This window comes from Globicephala melas, chromosome X (genome assembly GCF_963455315.2).
Source record: "Globicephala melas chromosome X, mGloMel1.2, whole genome shotgun sequence".
Classification (NCBI taxonomy): Eukaryota; Metazoa; Chordata; class Mammalia; order Artiodactyla; family Delphinidae; genus Globicephala; species Globicephala melas.
Window position 1 is genome coordinate 118,944,925 of NC_083335.1, and position 21,406 is coordinate 118,966,330.

General features: G+C 47.4%; 1 protein-coding gene across 16 annotated transcripts in view; it reads right to left on the reverse strand.

The window, feature by feature from the left end:
- Nucleotides 1-21,406, reverse strand: part of DHRSX (dehydrogenase/reductase X-linked) — a 368,637-nt gene that overhangs the window by 190,146 nt on the left and 157,085 nt on the right. For all 16 annotated transcript variants that reach the window (XM_060291858.1, XM_060291849.1, XM_060291867.1 and 13 more), the window contains exons 5-6: nucleotides 18,003-18,210; nucleotides 6,008-6,215 (exon numbers count right to left, since the gene is read on the reverse strand). In XM_060291858.1, coding sequence (XP_060147841.1) covers nucleotides 6,008-6,215; nucleotides 18,003-18,210 — 416 coding nt within the window. The remainder of the gene's footprint in view (nucleotides 1-6,007; nucleotides 6,216-18,002; nucleotides 18,211-21,406) is intronic.

The window sequence follows — 21,406 nt, forward strand, 5'->3', positions numbered from 1 at the left end:
CTAGAATGGCTCGCAGAAGTCAGGAGATATTTTACTCACTAGATCACTGGTTTATTATAATAGCAGATAACTCAGGAAAAGCCAGATGGGACAGATGCAGAGGGTGAGATCTGGGGCGGGGGCAGGGGACCCCCAAACCCTCTCCAGGTTCTCACTTTCCTGGTACCGCCACGTGTTCACGAACTAGGAAACTATCTGAACCCTGACCTTTGGGGGTTTTATGGAGGCTTCATGACACAGGCACAATTGATTAAATTATTGGCCATCGGTGATGGACTCAACCCCCAGCCCCTCTCCCCGTCCCCGAGAGGTCAGGGGGTGGGAATGAAAATTCCAACCCTTTAGCTGCTGATTGGTTTCCCTGGCAACCAGCTACCATCCTTGAGTGAGTTCCAAAGGGCACACCTCATGAACATAACAAGAGACACCTTTCAGGCTCTCAACACTTGGGAAACTCCAAGGGTTTTAGGAGCTCTGTGCCAGAAGTGGGAACAAGGACGAGGCACATATATTTCTTATTATAAAACACAGTATCGGGCTCCCCTGGTGGCGCAGTGGTTGAGAGTCCGCCTGCCGATGCAGGGGACAAGGGTTCGTGCCCCGGTCCGGCAAGATCCCACATGCCGCGGAGCGGCTGGGCCCGTGAGCCGTGGCCACTGAGCCTGCGCGTCCGGAGCCTGTGCTCCGCAATGGGAGAGGCCACAATAGTGAGAGGCCCGCGTAACGCAAAAAAAATAAAATAAAAAAATAAAACACAGTATCGCAAGCATCAAGAAAGACGTGGTCAAAACCAGAAATGACCTATATTCAGACAGAGAGCAGCTCTGTCTGAAATCCGGAATTAAATCAAAAATCCTCCCACCAAGGGGATCAATGTACACATACAGCTGGTTCAGTTTACTGTATAGTATAAACTAACCCAATCCTGGAAAGCAACTATACACCAATAAAAAAAAAATTCCCCCTCCCAAATTAAGTTTTCTTACGATGATTATATCGGTTGTGAAAAGAGGAACACCGCCAAAATGTACAAAACATGTGAGCAAATGATTGCACAGGAGAACCCCTCCTCCTACATGCTGCTTTTCTCGATTTGCAGAATCATCTAAAAGGTGGTCTGGAAAGATAATCGGTTCAGAGTCAGGAAAGGCAGGACAAGAGAGTGATAGTGTAGATAAGAGTAAATTCAGAACAGACGGAAGCAAGGGCAGGTTTCTAGGAAACCCCTTCAGTAAGCGTCACGGTTGGCGGTTTTAGTCATCGTCATGGTGTGTGGTCAGCAGAGAAGGATGGACCCTTGGACACAGGGCTCCTAGTCTGAACAGGAATGAGCACCTCACCCCCTGCGGACATCACCTAGGCTAAGGATTCAGTTGTTGCCACAGGTAAAAATACTGGAGGGGAATTTCTAATCACGTCAGCCCAGAAACCATGAAAGTTCAACAACAGAACAATTTACAACAAGAAAAAAAAAATGTTAACCCCTTGACTCATTCTGGCAAAAAGTACTTTCTCTAAGACCGAAGGCACAAGAATTCATCGTGGAAGATGAAACAAGTGATTATGTCCCTAATATACAGAGAAGCTTTTTCTGCATCATCACCTCCCCTCCGCCACGCGCGCGCACACGCACGCACACACACACACACACACACACAGATAAGTGTCCCCACAGGACAAGAACCAACAATTCGCACAAGTTGTCACATGCACAAAAGGAAATTCGATTTTGAACGGAACCACAAAGGGGAACTGGGTGATTCAGGAGAGCTGGGTTTTGATGGCCTGCTGACGAAGATGTAATTACAGCTGGTGCTGGCTGCATGCTGGGGCCCGGCTGTAACTGTTAATTCATACTTGTCAGAATCTGAGTTCCACGGGTGGCCCCAAAAGGCTGCACTGAGGAGAGCCCAGTGGTGGAGAACTCAGGGCGACCACTGTCATTTACGGCTTCCACCCTCCCCTCCAGGGCTCTGGCGATCACTGTTTCTAATCTCTGCGACCCCGTGGTGAGGAAGAAATGAATGTGGTCCACCCGCCAAGACTGTGAAAGCCGGTCAGCACCTCCCACTGAAAGGTGATGGTCAGAGGAAAGAAAGACGTAATCCTAGTAAGGAGCCAGACACCGTCCTGTAAACACACCATCTCGCTGCTAACGGGGAAGAAAACGCAGGGTTAAACGGGACCACATACGGTCTGGGGGCAAAACACTAGAAAACTATCAGCAGAAATGTGCTGTGGGAATTTGGGTACCACATTGTACATGTGCACAGCCTCCAGATAGACAAACTCGCTTTTAAAAATTTATCCTAAAAGAATAATCGCTCCAAAGACCTAAACAGACATGTCTCCAAAGAAGACAGACAGATGGCCAACAGGCACATGAAAAGATGCTCAACATCACTAATTATTAGAGAAACGCAAATCAAAACTACAATGAGGTATCACCTCACACCAGTCAGAATGGCCATCATTAAAAAGTCTACCAACAATAAATGCTGGAGAGGGTGTGGAGAAGAGGGAACCCTCCCGCACTGCTGGTGGGAATGTAAATTGGTGCAGCCACTGTGGAGAACAGTTTGCAGGTTCCTTAACAAACTAAAAATAGAGCTACCATATGATCCAGCAATCCCAAATATCTGGAGAAAACTCTAATTCAAAAAGATCCATGCACCCCAATGTTCACTGCAGCACTACACCCAACAGCCAAGACATGGAAGCAACCTAAGTGTCCATCGACAGAGGAATGGATAACAAAGATGTGGTGTGTATATATAATGGAATATTACTCAGCCATGAAAAAGAATGAAATAATGCCATTGGCAGCAACATGGATGCAACTAGAGATTATCATACTAAGTGAAGTCAGACAAAGACACATACCATATGATATCATTTATATGTGGAATCTAATTTTTTTTAAATGATACAAATGAACTTATTTATGAAACAGACTCAGACATACAAAACAAACTCATGGTCACCAAGGTGGAAAGGGGGAGAGGGACAAATTAGGATTTGCGAATTAAGAGATACACACTCCTATATATAAAATAGATAATCAACAAGGACCTACTGTAGAGCACAGGGAACTATATTCACTACCTTGTAATAACCTATAATGGAAAAGAATCTGAAAAAGAATATCTCTCTCTCTATATATAAAATATATACATATAACTGAATCATTTTGCTGTACACCTGAAACTAACACAACGTTGTAAATCAACTACACGTCAATAAAAAGCAAAAAAAAAAATACAAAAATAAAAAACAATGTATAAAGAAAAGCAAGAAATAACCACAGAAACACCAATGTGTCTGGGGGCACGGGGCCTCCTTGGGCAGGTAGGTGATTTCATCCCTGTGCTTCCAGTGGGGACAGTAAAATAACGACAACCATGGCCTCTATGGGCCTCACTGGGTTACTTGGGGATTAACTGTATATAAAGGAATTATTTTCAGCTTGTAGCTCATACAGAGGGCGACAGACTGGATGTTAATTTTTCTTATGATTATTGCACGTATCAGGGTAAAACCGATCACAACCTAACTGCACCAGAAAGGAAGTCTGATCAAGAAAGAGATACCCCAGACGGCAATGCAGGGGGAGAGGATTAAGAGGTCCAGACGACTAGGCATAAAGTGAGCTCCAAGGATATCGTGCACAACACCGGGAACAGAGATGATAGTTTCTAATAACTATAAATGGAGTCAAACGTTAAAAAGACAACCCAGAGACCCTTGCATACTAGATCGTCAGGGCTCACTCCACGTGGGCAAAATGGAGCAGGAGGGACACCGAAACAGAAACACGGGGAACCTTTAATCGGAGGGACTTGAGGGGCCTGGCGTTCATCATTTCTCACTTTGGCATCGTGTGAGCCATGGCCATGGCGGCAGCCACATGTCACCAAGCCTTCTGTGTGTCCCCAGCTCCTACCTCCTCGCCTCAACCCCTGTGGTCTGGTTCACGTGTACTGCGAGAGCCCGCCCTTCGCCCCGGCATCCGGCCATGGCTGTGCTGTGCCCTGGGTGTCCGATGCCCTGTGGAGAGGGGTCTGCTGAGGTCCAGCGGGACCCAGATGAGTCCTCCAAGCGGCCTTTGGTGGGACTGAGACTGACATGTCCACACGGCTGGATATAAAATAGAGAACCAACAAGGCCCTACTGTAGAGCACAGGGAACTCTACTCACTATCTTACAATAACCTATAATGTCATGGATGGATCGAGAGATTCTCATATGGAGTGAAGTAACTCAGACAGAGACAAATACCGTGTGGTATCACTTATATGCGCAATCCAAAAAAAGATGACAAATGCAGGGGACACGGGTTCGAGCCCTGGTCTGGGAAGATCCCACATGCCACGAAGCAACTAGGCCGGTGAGCCACAATTACTGAGCCTGCGCATCTGGAGTCTGTGCTCCGCAACAAGAGAGGCCACGATAGCGAGAGGCCCGCGCACCGTGATGAAGAGTGGCCCCCGCTCGCCAGAACTAGAGAAAGCCCTCGCACAGAAACGAAGACCCAACACAGCCAAGAAGAAATTAATTAATTAAAAAAAATAATAGAGAAACATGGGTCTTAATGAGATTCTGCAACTTTTTTTTAGTTAGGAACAATTGCTTACCTAATCTAGGTATTTGCAATTAAACCATGAGTTGCACGTCAGACACCTATTCATTTCCTTCTGCATTAAAAGTTATCAGTAAATCGGGGATACTTAGAAGGTTTTAATAAGTCATCTTCCTTTATTTCAAAAGCTTGGACTTTGTAATGTACTTGTTATCATAAAATACCTGACAACTGGTCTGTCTCATTTGGATGCTGCAAGAATAAAATTAAGATAATATTCAAAAAAAAAGATGACACAAATGAACTTAATTACAAAATAGAAACAGACTGACAGGCTTAGAGAACAAACTTACGGTTATGGGGGGAAGGGTCAGAAGGAGGGATAGATTGGGAGTTTGCGGTTAGCAGATGCAAACTCTCACAGGTAGAATGGATAACCAACAAGGACCTGCCGGAGAGCACAGGGAACTCTACTCAATATTCTGTAACAACCGAAATGGGAACAGATCTGAGAGAGTGGATACATGTATATGCGTAACTGAATCGCTGTGCTGTACCCCTGAAGCTTACACCGCACGGTTCATCAACTGTACGCCAACAGGAAATAAAAAGAGAAGCAAAGCGCTGTCCAAGGAGACACCGCGCGCAGGGCGGCACAGACACAAGCAGGAAGCACACGCGATTAATCCTGAACTGGAGGGAGGCTGGAGGGGAAGACACACGGCTTTCACTTCTCGAGGCAGACGGGTGTGCTTCCAACGCCCTTCAAGAGTGTGCAAACCAGGGCTTCCCTGGTGGCGCAGTGGTTGAGAGTCCGCCTGCCGATGCAGGGGACACGGGTTCGTGCCCCGGTCCGGGAGGATCCCACGTGTCGCGGAGCGTCTGGGCCCGTGAGCCATGGCTGCTGAGCCTGCGCGTCCGGAGCCTGTGCTCCGCAACGGGAGAGGCCACGGCGGTGAGAGGCCCGCGTACCGCAAAAAAAAAAAAAAAAAAAAAAAAGAGTGTGCAAACCAGGGCCAGGGAGAGCCCAGAAGGACAACCCCAGATGCCGCCTGCTCTTTCAAGACATGACCCTCTGAGATCCATCAGCCCCGAGTCAGACACGCTCGCTAATGACCAGGGTCCTTGGGAGCAAATGCAAGCCCGCCACCGGCCTCTGACCGAAATCGCTTTTTCTCTTTTCCAGCAACAACAAGAACAAAAAAGTGCCGCGTGGATACACAGGGGAGGGTTCTGCCTCGGTGCTTATCTCGGCAATGGGACCACGGGCTCCCAGGCCACGAGGATTCTCATCGTCCTGAGGACCGCCCCACCCCCCCACCCCGGGCACGAGTACAGAAAGCCCAGCCCCTTCGGGAAACCAAACTCTGCCCACGTGGGCTCGGAGCACACAAGCCACCGCGACACACCCGACCACCGCAGCCTTACCTTGAATAGGCACCACCCGAACAGCTTCTTAATGAGCCGTGTGCCCCAGAAGACGTGTCTATACAGGTCGGTGTCCACCACGCCGGGGTCGGCCACATTGGCGGTCACGGCGCTGCCCGTGGCCTCCAGCAGCGCCTGCAGGCGGTAGGTGAACAGCACGAGGGCCAGCTTGCTCTGGGCGTACGCCGCGTGCGCCGAGTAGCTGCTGCTGCAGAAGCAAAGCGGGAGAGGGTGTGAAACGCAGGCGTCTGGCCCCGATTTCCCCTCGCCCGACCGGGGAGGCAACCTCCAGCTACAGGCTGAGGGCAGCTACACACGCACCTGAGTTCAAGCGTCTTACGAGAATCGTTTCCATCTCTGAGAACTGACCGTGTTTTGCTCTCCTCCGAACGCTCAGCGCTCAGGAAACAGGCCCTGATGCGTGTCCCACTCAGACACAGCCGGTCCATCTTAGCTTCCTGTCGTTGCAGATCATGTTATGGGGGGCACAACGTGTTGACAACCCGGGATGCCTCTCTGGCAAAACACATCGGTTCTCATTCCTTAGGGCTTAGTCACTTTCTTCAGGCCCACAGCTCCTTTTCCTGAGTTTTATGGCATATGAATACAGCCCCACCTGAGTTCCTTCTTCCGGTGGGATGTGCCCCATATTCTATGTTACTTTCACTCTTTCAACCTCAGAGGTGTCTCCTAAGTTGGGAGAAAATCCATCCGTGGAATTCACCCTCGTGGGAGTTTCACACAAAGATGAAAAGAAGGAAATCAGAGTCGTCGCGTGAAACGCAGAGAAAACACGCTTTGGAATTCAACGGACAAAGGCTCTTCCTAAATAGGAATTAAAAATTGCAATAAATGGGGACTTCCCTGGTGGCGCAGTGGTTAAGAATCCACCTGCCGACGCAGGGGACACGGGTTTGAGCTCTGGTCCGGGAAGATCCCACATGTCGCGGAGCAACTAAGCCCGTGCACCACAACTACTGAGCCTGCAGGCCACAACTACTGAGCCTGCGCTCTAGAGCCTGTGAGCCACAACTACTGAGCCTGCATGCCACGACTACTGAAGCCCTAGAGCCTGTGCTTCTCAACAAGAGAAGCCACTGCAATGAGAAGCCCGTGCACCGCAACAAAAAGTAGCCCCTGCTCGCTGCAACTAGAGAAAGCCCGCGTGCAGCAACGAGGACCCAACGCAGCCAAAAAAAAAAAAAAAAAAAAGATTGCAATAAACGAACTAACTTGACTAAATGATTCAGAAAAGCGAACTGAGAAAATGTGACCAAGGAAAGCACAGAAGGGGAAAAAAATAATAAAAGGAAAAGGGAAATATTAGAACGTAGAAAACAGGACAAGAAAGGGTATCAGAAATCGAGCCTCGTACGCTTAGTTGCCACGTGAGACTTTCTGAAAAACCTCAACTCTATAAATTGCACACATGGGCGCTTGTCTGTTCCTATGTGACAACCACATCAACCCCTTTTCGGACTGATTTCCGGCCTCCTGCTGTTTCCTGGGTAGCATCTTTCTTCCTCATCAGCACGTCCCCACCGTGTGCCCATCACACAGCCCCTCGTCACAACAGGCCACAGGCAAACTCGGAGGTTTGGCCTCGGGTCCATGCAGTTTAAGCTGAAAAGAAGCCCCGCGTCTTTTGTCTGAAAGATGACTCAGAACAAGTCAGCCAAGGGTGACACCGGACAAGCTGGCCGCAGGGCGTCGGCCAAAGGAATTCCAAACAGGTCTTCTGTTGGAGGGAGGAATTAAGACAAAAATATAGCGCACAGACGCCCTCCTCTGATCCACGACAACCTCCCAATTATCGTCGAGATACTTGTTTTGGGCAGTTTCCTCCTGTCTCTTCCCCCAAGAAGAGGAGAGAGCTCCAGGAAAGAGGGAGTTATTAAGTGGGGGGAGAGAAAGGCTGAACTTTCACCTTGGAATTGGGCCATGTCGACCTCACGTGCACGCGTCTGCTCCTGAATTACCAGGGCTGTTTGGGAGGGAACAGGAACCCCGAATTTAGAAAGAAGAGAAGGAACCATACATGTGCACATTCCTCAAGGGTCAACTGGCAAGTGATGTAACTGTAGTTTCCTATGGTAGCCTGGAGAAGAGAGAACGGAAATTCTCGAAATATACTATGTGGCTGGGAAAGTCAATACGTTTCTCTACAGGAGGAAAAAAAAATCAAGAGTACAAGTCATTTCAGGAGAGGTTCCCTGGTGGATTTAAAGATAAATAAACATCCACAGTAGAACTGGAAAAGAATCAAAGCCGATACACAAGAGGACATGATTCCCCGTGAAAGTTTAAAAACAAAGCCCGGAGGAACGGCAGGGACACTTGGTGTTTGAAACAATGAAGAGACTGTTGCAATTTTAACAGACAGAAGGCAGCTGAAAGGGAGAATCAATCCACAAACTTAAGCAGAGGTAGAAGAAATTCAGGAAATGTCTGCATGGCTTGATTCGAAACATGAGATTTTTAATATGTTGCTTTTGTAACGAATGGTGTCAAAAGGTAGAACGGAAACCACAAAAATATATCTTTGTTTTCAATAAATAATAATCTGTTGATGTAACTACTTCATAACGAATTTGAAAGTCGATCTGGAACAGAAGTAGAGGCAGTCTTGTGGTAGAGGCTTTTTGTCGGGGAGGAAAAATTTTTCTCCTGTACTTCTGTGTTCCGTACCTGAGGCGTGCAACTTAAACCACCAAGTGTCAGATTAAAGAGAGAAGTTTTTACTTCTAACTTTACACGTATGGGGAACTTCATAGAAAAGAAGAGAAAACCCCAAAGAGTTGGGAAGTCCTCATTGCTCACAAGTTTCTGCTTTTAGTCAGATAAGGGAGGCTCCCGAAAGGCACCCTTCTGCATCTGTTGCTTCTCCAGAAGCTCAAAATAACCTGTATGTCAAAGTGGCATATTCTGAGTTGGCATACTCAGACCCCCACCACTTTCTCTACCTTACAGACAAGAGGAGGAAAGGTGAAAAATGATATTTTGAACACAACATATGCAAAGCTGTGTATTGAATCAAAGACTCGATAATCCTCAAAGGCGTTCTTGATTAAAAACTAGGAAAACATTACTTAGAGATGGGAAAGCCTATTCCTAAATTGAAGCAGCATGGCTTTCTGGTTGGGAAGAGGACACTGGATTTTTGGATCCCTGTTTCATGTAAGCAGTGTGTGACATTTACAAGATTGAGGACTGTACCTGGTCTCCACCTGGCATTGATCTGACAGCCGATCTACACCCACTGAAGAAGTTACACTGAGCCACCAGAGACCAGGTGCTAAGTGCACAGGGTCCGCTAGTGCCCCCGGGCTCAGCAACATGCCAGGAATGTAGCAGGTCATACGTTGCCGCTAAGCAAATGAGGTTTTCGAGTTCTCATCAAAGACAAAGTTACTATTGCCTATGACAATAAATGCACACCCACATATTTCTACCTTTTAAAAAATACACACGTAAAATCTACATTTTAATAAAGTATTGTAGGGGGGGAAATCTTTTCCCTCTATCCTCTTAGGTTCTGTCCTGGGGCCTGCAAATCAAACTGTTAAAGGACAGTTTAACGGGAGAAAACAGTTTTAATTACATACATACATATAGGAATCCCCAAAACGATGTGATTCAGGGAGGTGGCCAGATGAGAGAGGCTTATCTACCATCTTAGGGTAAACAAAGGAAAAGGGGTTTGGGGATTCTGGGTGGAGGCGGCAGGTTATGGGAAGGGAAGAAGTGTGTGTATATAAAAAGGACCGTCTTGTTATGCAAATAAGAGTCTCCGGGGTGAAAAGAGTCATCTCCAGGAGTAGCTCTCTCCCTGGAATGGAGACCTTACTACACATGGAAAATCCCTGGATAAATGTAAATTTCCTTTACAAAACAGCAAATTGATACTGTATTTTTTAGACAGTTGGGGGCGGTGGCGGAGGGAAGTAAAGAGCGTTTCCTGGGTCTGCTTGTTCTCAATTGCCTTTAGCTCAAAAGATGGCATGTATCAAAGAGGTACACTTGGGGCTAGCGTGTCCTGGTCCCCTTCAGTAGGACCAAAGGTATACCTTGGGAGAACTTTTTAAGGACAATATTAATTTTTCATTATTATAAAAGAAATATATATTGGTTGTAAAAAAATGACAAAGCTCAAAGAAGAATGGAAAATCAATTCCATAGTGATGTCAGTGTTCCCCTCCACCAAGAAATGGCCATTGATCACACTGCCTGAGTGAGTATATTTGTATAGACACAGATATGTATATGAATGTGTGTACATATGTGTGATCGCACATATATGTACATGAATGTGTGCAATCACACATATGTATATGAATGTGTGTATACGTATGTGTAATCACACATATGTATATGCACTCATATATACATATATGTGTCTATATACTCATATATACATAGATGTATCTGTGTCTACATAAATACTCATATATATACATGTCTATATATATACTCATATATATGTATATGTGTCTATATGTGTCTATATATATACTCATATATACATGTGTCTCTATGTGTGTATACATATTCATATATACATATTTGTGTCTATATGTGTGTCTCTCTCTATATATACACCCATTTACATATATGTGTGTGTGTGTATATATATATATATGTTTGTGTGCGTGTATTCCATCCTATCTTAAAGATGGCTTTCCCCACTGGCTTTCCACCATCTTTGACCTACACCGTATTAATCCTATGCTTTGATGTTTCAACTACTTCCACACGAGTGGTCAAGGTTACTTCTGCACACTGCTCTCTACTGCCCACAAGTAAACTACCGCCCACCTGTCTTAGAAAACCATTTCGCATTAAGTGTCTCACAAGGAGTCCGTTTCCTGAACTCCCTCAATCCCATGAGAAATCATGCCTATGACTATGGGATTTCTAAGACAATATCTTGAAAACCATTAATTCACTGAGCTTTCTTGTTGAAGGAAAACCCCAGGGAAACACACATGACCCTGAATGTGGATATGATTAAGGGTATCTGAGGTCTGTGTTTTCAGCATGTTATAGAAAACATTATTCTCCTCTTGCCGTTGGAGATCAGAAAAAACCAACCGGCCTGGACAGCTTATTATAAGAAAGGAGCTCTTCATTGATTACCTTGATGGACACCGTGCCATATGTGTGTGTGCGTGTGTGTGTGTGTGTGTGTGATGGCTCAGTCCCACTCCAGTAAGACAACTGACTGTGTGATGCTCACTTCATATGAGTAAGTCCCATTTGCTTCCCTTGAAAGTTCAATTCTGAGACAGTAACCCATGAGCACATGGCAAACACGATTATGGAAACTCCACGTACTACCCATAACCTAGTTTCCAGTTGGCGCGTTTTGGATGCTGGCCGAGCCTGGTAACGATCAGTCTGCAAGCAGGACCCGTAGCCAGCACGTCGGCAAGTCAATAATCCCTCAGCTCCAAACGGAAGTTCTCCCTTGACAAGATGAACAACTGCCTTGCATTCTGCCTTGGTGTCCTAGGTTTAACACGACGGAGGAAGATGGAAAGAGAGACCACCCACCAGGACCTCTGAAAGTATCGTCAGCTAAGAGGAGTCTGTCCTTCCACGAAGGGAAGTCGGCAGAGACAGCCCGGGATGCGGCAGGGCCGCCTGTGAATTCCAGCCTCATCCAAACACCTGCTACAGTTGGTCACAGAAGCACGGCAAGGGTGCCGGCTGCCTGTAAGGGGTCCCAGGACACACACTGAACATGCTAAATGTTTAGTGAAAACCACATCAATGCAGGACAGCATATTTATAACATGACATCTCACCACAGACGTGCCACAACCAACGATATACGAGGATGTGAAGACGCACTTATGAATAAAAGAGTGAAAAACTGCCCCAAAGTTAAGTTTGGGAAACTCAAACCAAGACAGCTATGTTCACAAGACAGGGCCGTGCCCATAACGTGTCAATGATTACTGTGTCTCCAAAGCAAGGTCAGGCTGAAATAACGTGAGCCTTAAAAGGTTAAGGATGGGGCCTCCCTGGTGGCGCAGTGGTTGGGAGTCCGCCTGCCGATGCAGGGGATGTGGGTTCGTGCCCCGGTCCGGGAGGATCCCACATGCCGCGGAGCAGCTGGGCCCGTGAGCCATGGCCACTGAGCCTGCACGTCCGGAGCCTGTGCTCCGCAATGGGAGAGGCCACAGCAGTGAGAGGACCGCGTACCGCAAAAAAAAAAAAAAAAAAAAAAAAAAAAGGTTAAGGATCTATCCATTGGAGAGGGACAAATGGTGTGTGCTGTGGGCTGAATTGTTTTCCCCCTCTTCCCATAACAGAAGAGGTTATGCTGTGGAGTCCTAACCCCCAGAACCTCAGGATACAACCTTCCTTGGAAATAGGGTCTTTACAGAGGTGATCAAGTCAAAATGAGGTTGTTTGGGTGGGCTGCAATCCAATATGACTCGTGCCATAAAGCAAACTCCAGAAGCTGGAGAGAAGCCTGGAAGAGACGGAGCCTGGGTGGGTTCCTCCCAGGGCCTCCACGAGGGACCCACCCTGCCTAGCCAGCCAACCTCGATCGTGGACTTCCAGTCTCCAGGACTGTGAGACAATAACTTTCCGTTGTTCTAAGGAACCCAAATTTCTGGTCCTTTGTCATGGCCGCCCCAGGAAACTCATACAGTAACCACTGTTTTACAAAAGCAAAAGTTACTTGGGAACTGGCGGTCCAGTGGTTAGCACTTCGCACTTTCATTGCGTGGTCTGAGTATGATCCCTGGTCAGGGAGCTAAGATCCCGCAAGCCACACGGCGTGGCCAAGAAAGAAAAAAGAAAAAGTTACTTGGTACAAACCATAACAATGTGGACTTCGCTGATTTACTCCACTGAACAATAGAGAAGAGAGAAAGCCAAGAAAAATAAGGAGACTTTTCTACGTTCAGAGGAAGTAAGCCCGTAAGATGTGAGTTTCTTGTGGGGAGAGGAAGCCATGAGAAGAGTGTGCTTGTGAGGAACCCTATGAAAGTCCCCTCTGAGCTCTGGTCTGTAGCTGCACCTCTGTGGACAGAGCCACAAGACCCAGGGACACGCAACACTTGAACCCAAAGAAGCACCTTGGCTGGTGACACAGCACGTAGCCTAATCCTGCATCCCGAGGGTTCTGTTGACTTTGCCACTAAGAGCAAATCTTAATCTCTTGATCTCTTCCGAGGTCAAGAGTCAAGATGGGGGACTCGCTTTGGTTTGGGTCCAAGGAGAGGAGGTAGCAGGGTACCATTTTCCTAGCCGAGGGCAGCCCAGGAAACAGCTGCCTGCATTAAGAGGGGAGGGTCCAAGGACAAGCAGGACGAGCTGTCCCCGGGAGAGGTGCAGAGGGGTCTTCCCGTGCGGCCACCCTCAGGGCTGGCACGCAGCTGGGGCACCTCTGACGCGACCCCCGCAGAGGGTCCCTTGGGTCCCGAGGTGCCCATGGGTGCAGGAGGCTGAGCACGGAGACAAGTCAGGGTGCAGGGTGGGTAGACGACCGACACCACGGCACATCACCTACAGAATGCCTTGCCCACATCTGTGCCCCTGACGGTTCATTTCACGTGTCCACGCTCAAGTGTTTGGTCCAGTGCCAGTCTAGATGGTGCCAGGAAGTTATTTTTCAGAGGAGATGAACCATGAAACCAGTAGCCTGCGTGTAAAGCAGGTGAACCTCGGCCATGTGGGTGGGCCTCGTCCTATCAGGTGAAAGCATTCAGGGGAAAAGAATGAGGTTCCCCCAAAAGAAGAAGGGATTTGGCCTCAAACACCGCAGCATAGAAATGCTACCTAAGTCACCTAGCCTTTAGGTTCAAGACTACGACCTAAGTCACCTAGTCTTTAGGTTCAAGACTACAAACGTCACCGCTTCCCTGAATCTCTGGCCTGCTGGTCAACCTTGTCAGCTCCTCCAAGCATGGGAGGTAGTTTCTGAAAACAAGTCCAACTCTAGTGGGGAGCGGGAAGGGGGAGGGGCAATATAGGGGGAGGGAAGTAAGAGATATAAACTATTATGTATAAAATAAGCTCCAAGGGGACTTCCCTGGCAGTCCAGTGGTTAAGATTCTGTGCTTCAGCTGCAGGGGGTGTGGGTTCAATTCCTGGTCAGAGAAGCAGGATCCCACAAGCCACACGGTGCAGCCCAAAAAAAAGAATTTAAAAAATAAAAAAATAAGCTACAAGGATATACTGTACAGCACAGAGAATATAGCCAATGTTTTACAATAACTGTAAATGGAATAGAACCTTAAATTGTGACTCACTCTGTTGTACACCTGCAACTTATATAAATTATATAATATCTGTGGCCATTTTTAAAAAAAGATGCAACAGAGCTTTGTGCAGTTGATACCTTTAAAGAAAAGTCAGTCTCTCCCTCTCACATATACGTAAATTATAACTATACATATAATTATAATTGCATAATTACATAAATATTGCAGATATATTTTATATCATTTACATATTATATATAATTAACTATTATAGATATACAAGTATTAAATAAATTCAATATAATTTTTTTACTTAAATAGTATATAGCTTTTTCACCCTCTTCCCACTAAATATAACTTTTTTTTTTTTTCTTTTTTAACCAAGCTGTCCACTACATCACAAGTCTTGTTCACTGACTACAATTTTCCCAAGATTCCGCCCACCTCTTCCACTGGAATTTCTTCTGTAGGAGGAGGGACTGAGTGCAGCCGGGCAGAGGTGACAAGCCCTCTCGTGTGGAACAACCCACCTGGGTTTGGAACACTTCATGCTTTTACAAGTGATTTATGCTTGACAAGAACGCTCCTTACCCAAGCCAGCAAATCAATCTTGGCAATTAACCGTCATCACCAGCGGTGTCTACATCAGGTGCGAGCCAAGAATTCACTCTTTTTTTTTTTTTTTACCCGGAAAGGCAGCATGTTTTTAACCCAAGTGGTTCTCAAATGTCAGCATGCATTAAGAGCCCCTCAGAGGGCGTGTTAAACTTCCCAACGCCTGGCCGCACACCCTGAGTTTGGCTTGTTTTGTTTTGAACACGGTTTTAACGTTTTAACAGTCTATTGTCAAGCCTTTAAAATAGAACAAGCGTGAGTTAGGCTCGTTTGGTTTTTTTAAAGGTAATTTTCTGTATGTTTATTATAGAATGAAAAGGCTGTATGTGGCGTGGTCTCAAGTGAAATATACACTATAAGGTGTATATAAGATTTACCTGGAGGGGGCAGGTTGCTAGGAAATACCCTTTTATTGTCTTTTTAAACAATTTTGATGGCAGTGGAGTTGCTTTACAATGTTGTGTTAGTTTCTGCTGTACAGCAAAGTGAATCAGCTGTACGTATACCTATGTCCCCTCTTTTTTGGATGTCCTTCCCATTCAGGTCACCTCAGAGCCGTGAGGAGAGTTCCCTGTGCTATACGGCAGGTTCTCCTTAGTTATCTATTTTATACATAGTAAGATTTACAGTATTGTGGTAGTTTCAGGTGTACTACAAAGTGATTCAGTTACATATATGTGTATACATGTGTGTGTGTATACATACATATATTTTGTCAGATTGTTTTCCCACCCTCAGAGTTTTGATTTCACAAGTGGTGGCTGTGTGGTCTGAGCATCTACCTGTATCATCCATCACTTCTCAGGTGATACAGATGCTGTTGCTCTGGGGACCCCACCTTGAAAACCACGGTCCTAAACGGTCTCATCCCCTTTGGATAACCATTTAGGGAAAAAAATGATAACAACGAGATGCCTTTGATGTGATTCGACATAGGAAATGTAAACAAATACAGGAGGGCAGTTATCACCGCTTCCTGACACACTCACTCCTGCGGGCCATGAGATTACTTCTCTGCAAATGTCAGAGTTTTGTGCGATGCCATAAAAAGCTTCATTTTAGAAAAAGGAAGCTACGGTGCGCACATCTGCGTTCTCTTGCGTATTTCTACACCCGTATTCAAAGGAGAAAACGACAACGATATTCCTGAAAGAAGCGCCCCACCCCGTACACGGGTCCCCTTGTCACGATGCTGGGTTTTTTTTTTTTTTTTGCGGTACGCGGGCCTCTCACTGTTGCAGCCTCTCCCGTTGCGGAGCACAGGCTCCGGACGCACAGGCTCAGCGGCCATGGCTCACGGGGCCAGCCGCTCCGCGGCACGTGGGATCTTCCCGGACCGGGGCACGAACCCGCGTCCCCTGCATCGGCAGGCGGACTCTCGACCACTGCGCCACCAGGGAAGCCCACGATGCTGTTTTTCACGAGCCGTGTGGAGTCATGCCCCCATCAGATGCAGGAAACACTTGGCGATCCTATACCCTCTGCAGACCCTGAGCCTGGACCCACGCGGATGAGAGAACCACTCTGTCCAAAGACGCCCCTTTGAGGGACGACTGGACCCCAGGAGTTAAAACACAGGGTGTTGAGTCCAGGGGGAGAAGCAGCCGCATTGCTGTGTGAGTGCTTGAGGCGACATTAGACTCTCTAGAGGCTCAGGGGCCTTTTCATTCTCTTCCTTGCTATGCACGCCCTGTGCGGAAAGCACCGGGTTGGCTCAAGGGCTACGCACGCCTACGTGCTGAGAAATAAACGGGGACAACTCAGAAACGGCAGCGAACGAAGTCAGCCCGTTAACTCCATCAGGACCCCAGAGCGCCCGTGACACCCATCCTGGCCCGGCTCAGAGGCCACGGGGCTGGTCCTCCACGAGACCCACACACGCTGAAGGTCTCCTTCAGCCCCAGCACAGGTGACCCACAAACTGGGGGCTGAAAGCGACAGGACTTCATCCTCCCCCAGTCCTGGAGGCCAGGCGTCTGAGACAAATAGCACAGGACAGCACTTATATGTGGAATCTAAAATATGACACACAGGAACTTATCTACCAAACAGAAACAGACTCACAGACGCAGAGAACAGACCTGTGGTCGCCAATGGGGAGGCGGAGGAGGGGGGGGGGGGGAGGGGGGAGGGGGGGAGGGGGAGGGGGGAGGGGAGGGATGGACTGAGACTCTGGGATTAGCAGGTGCAAACTGTTACATTTAGGATGGATAAACAACAAAATGCTACTGTAGAGCACAGGGAACTCTACTCAATATCCTGGGATAAACCATCATGGAAGAGAATGCGGAAAAAAACGTATATATGTGTATAACGGAATCACTCTGCTGTACACCAGAAATGAACACAACATTGTGAGTCAACTATACTTCAATTAAATAAATTTTTTTAAATATATGCTTCTCAGTTTCCTCAAGTGTAAAATGACGATAATAATAGGATTTACCTCAAAGCATAAATATAAATAGACTGATATGGATGTGTGAGTGCCAGTTAGCAAACAATTATTAATACGGGCAGACCTCACTTTACTGCGCTTCACCGATACTGCATTTTTTTTACACACTGAAGGTCTGGGGCTGCCCCGCGTTGAGTAAGTCTCCTGACGCCGTTTTTCCAACATCATTTGCTCGCTCTGTGTCTCTGTGTCACATTTTGGTCATTCTCGCAGTATTTTAAACTTTTCCATTATTATTCTATTTGTTACAGTGATCTCTGATCAGGGATCTTGGATGTTACTACTGCAAAAAGATTATGACTACCTGTAGGCTCAGAGGATGGTTAGCCTTTTTTAGCAATGAGGTATTTTTTAATGAAGGTGTGTACACTGTTTCTATAGCCATGATGCTATTGCACACTTACTAGACTACAGTGTAGCGTAAGCATCACTTTCAGATGAACTCGGAGCAAAAAAATTCGTGTGACTCGCTTTACTGCAGTATTTGCTCCACTGCTGTGGTCTGGAAGCGAACCCGCAGCATCTCCCAGGTCTGCCTGTGTTAGTCAACACAGCTTTCACCTCGAGACAGGTTGATTCACAAACGTTTGGGGGTGTGAACCGCCATCACCTGGGACGAGCACCCTGCCCAGTGCGTCGTGGTGACGGGTCACCCTGACCGTCCTGGCAGCACTCGAGACCCCTGGCGACTGGCACCCACCTGCTCTGAAGGTCGTCCAAGTTCAGTTCCCCGACGTAGTGTGTGGCTGAGGACACGGTCACCACCCTCGCGCTGCAGCCGGGGGCACCCGACTCCCGCAGGGTGTCCAGGAGGAGGTTGGTCAGCAGGAAGTGCCCCAGGTAGTTCACACCAAAGTGCTCCTCAAAGCCGTCCTCGGTGGTCCCCTGCGGCACCATCATTACACCAGCTGCGGACACAGGAGGGTTCACGGACAGTGAGATGGGAGGAAATGGGATGAGGATGGCAGGAGATGGGAGGAGGCGGGATGGGATGAGGTGGGGGGAGGTGGGATGGGAAGAGATGGGATGGGATAAGGTGGGATGGAAAGAGATGGGATAGGACGAAGTGGGATGAGATGAAGTAGGATGGGATGAGATGGGATGGAATGAGGTGGGATGGGAGATGAGATGGTTTGGATAACATGGGATGAGATGGGATGGGAGGAGATGAGGTGGGATGAGGTGAGATGGGATGAGGATGGAAGGAGATGAGATGAGGCTGGATGGGATGAGGTGGGACGAGGATGGGGTGGGATGGGAAGAGGTAGGACAGGATGGTGGCGCTGCCCCCCAGGTGGATGGGGCACCTGCCCGGCGCCAGTAGGGTGGCTCTGGTCCTGGCTGCTGCCCCACCTTCCTGCCTCAGTTTCCTGCTCTGTACACGGTGGGGAAGATGCCAAAAGACCAACAAGACCCCTTCCTGCTCTCAAACTCTGCCCTTCAACGGCCCGAGCTTGTAAATGATGAGAAAACAGCAGGACCCCCCAGAAAGTGAGACAGTCCTGAGTCACCCAACAGTGTCCCCCGGGCAGATCACTGTTCTGGATGGGAACAGCCATCCGCAGATGCCAGGGGCCTGGTCTGAGGCGGGGGCAGCACGGCTGGGACACCAGGGGGTGACGCTATCCTATGGTCCACAGGCAGGTGGACAGAGCACTGATCCCCAAACTCATGTTGCCACGGCAGCCCCTCACTCAGGTGAACCCCACAAGTGAATTCATCCCTCAGGCGCCCTTTGGGGAACTGCAGGCCCCAGCAGCCAGCCCCTCGGCCATTGGTCCATAAACACATTTGTGAAGCATATCCTGGGCCTCCGTTCGTTCTACCCGTCAGTATGGGACACCCAAGCCTGCCCTCCGGTGGGGGGCAAAGGTCACCTAAATCCCTGTCCCTAAGTCCCTCCTACAGAGGCCAGGACACGGGTGATGGGCAGAACACATGCCCGGCCCATATGGTTCCATCTCCTAGAGCGGCCAGCAGGCTTGCACGTGTGTTTGTCTATGTGTGTGTCTAGATGTGTGTGCGTGCTGCCTGCCTGTGTGTGTGCATTTTATTTGTGCATGTAATTCTGCATGTATTCGTATGCTTATTCTAGATGCATTTGTATATGTCCATGTATACACGTGTGTCGCGTATATGTTCCTATGTATTTGCACACACGTGCACACACACACATTTATACACGTCCATGTTTATGCGTTCGTGTGTTTGCACGCACATGTGTTTATAAATGCCTATCAACTTACGCATGCGTTTTCTTTTGCATATATGTTGTATGCATGCCTATGAATTTGCATTGCAGATGCATGTATATGTACTTGCATGAGTGCCTGCATTTGCATAACATGCATATGCATGTACATGTGTACATATTTGTAAGTATATGAGCAGAGTTATTTGCCTATGTGTAAGTGTTCACAGTCAACTATGCATTTGCACATGTGTTTATGTGTAATGCATGCATACGTGCATTCCAGTTGTATATTCGTCCACATAGGCTTTTGTATTTACATATATATTTGCATTTTCAAGTTGTTTTGCATATATGCATAATTTTATACACATACGCATATATATTTTTGCATGTGTGTATACATGTGTTTGTACTTGCATGTGTATACACTTCTCTGGGTATATGCATTTACATATGTGTATATGTTTGTGTTGATATGTTTGTTTACATGGATGTATACACATATATTTGTATATGTATATGTACATTTGTATGTGGCTGTATATACATTTCTATATGTAATTCTCTGTATATGCATTTGTATATGTGTTTGTTGATGTGTGGGATTTTTTTTTTTGTTTTTTGGGGTTTTTTTTGCGGTACGCGGGCCTCCCACTATTGCAGCCCCTCCCGTTGCGGAGCACAGGCTCCGGGCGCGCAGGCTCAGCGGCCATGGCTCACGGGCCCAGCCGCTCCGCGGCATGTGGGATCTTCCCGGACCGGGGCACGAACCCGCGTCCCCTGCATCGGCAGGTGGACTCTCAACCACTGTGCCACCAGGGAAGCCCGATGTGTGTGTATTTTATATGGATGTATTCGTATATGTATACATATATATTTGTATGTGCTTGTGTATGCATTTCTACATGTAATTCTCCATGTATGCATTTGTATATGTGTATGTTGATGTGTATTTTATATGGATGTGGATTTCTATATGTATATTTCTGTATTTGTATATGTGTGTGTATATATATATTTGTATGTGCCTGTGTATGCATTTCTACATGTCATTCTCCAAATACGCATTCATGTCTGAGTAACTGTATGTGTGGACAGTTTTCCCAGCTGCACTGCAAGGCCCCTCCCGGGCCACACAGGCCACACTGCACGTCCCTCCACACTCAGGTCCCAGGTAGGTTTCACGACCCCGTACATCCCCACTGCAGGTTCTGAGGTTCCTGAGGCAAGAAAACATCTGATTCAGGCTCTGGCTTTCACAGAGCCAGCCAAGTGCTCTCGGTGTTGCAAGGTGGTAATATTAAAAAAAACAGAGCTGTAGGGAGGCTGCGGGCTGACGGCAGCTTCCACAGACAAGGATGGAAGAGGAACCGTGACGGAAGATGGGGCTCCAGACGCAGACACGAGAAGACGGGGAGTTCAGGTGTGTGGTGTCTCACCTCACACGCATCCTGGCCACACCTGCCTCTTCCCTCCACACCCAGCTCTCCCCAGAAACCTCCGGACTGCGGAAAGTTTATCCCCTGCGCTGATGACTTTCAAACATCATGACTGTGGCACAGCATGGACGGAGGCCACAGACACGAGAAAAACGAGCTATACGTGTCTTAGGCACTCAGCGGAGTGTGTGTTCAAATATACCTACAGCCACTAAAATTCGATGAACAAAACAGATTGGGAGTTTGGGACTGACAGGTTCACACGGCTACATTTAAAATAAAATGCCTTTCCATTAAAACAACATAAAGAAGAAGTGGCTTGGCAAAGTTCACACAGCCAGGAAACTATAGAATTAGGTCAAAGGATGATTTTATTTTTAACTTTTATATTGGGGTACAGTTGATTAACAATGTTGTGTTGGTTTCAGGTGTAGAGCAAAGTGATTCAGTGACACATATATGTGTATCTAT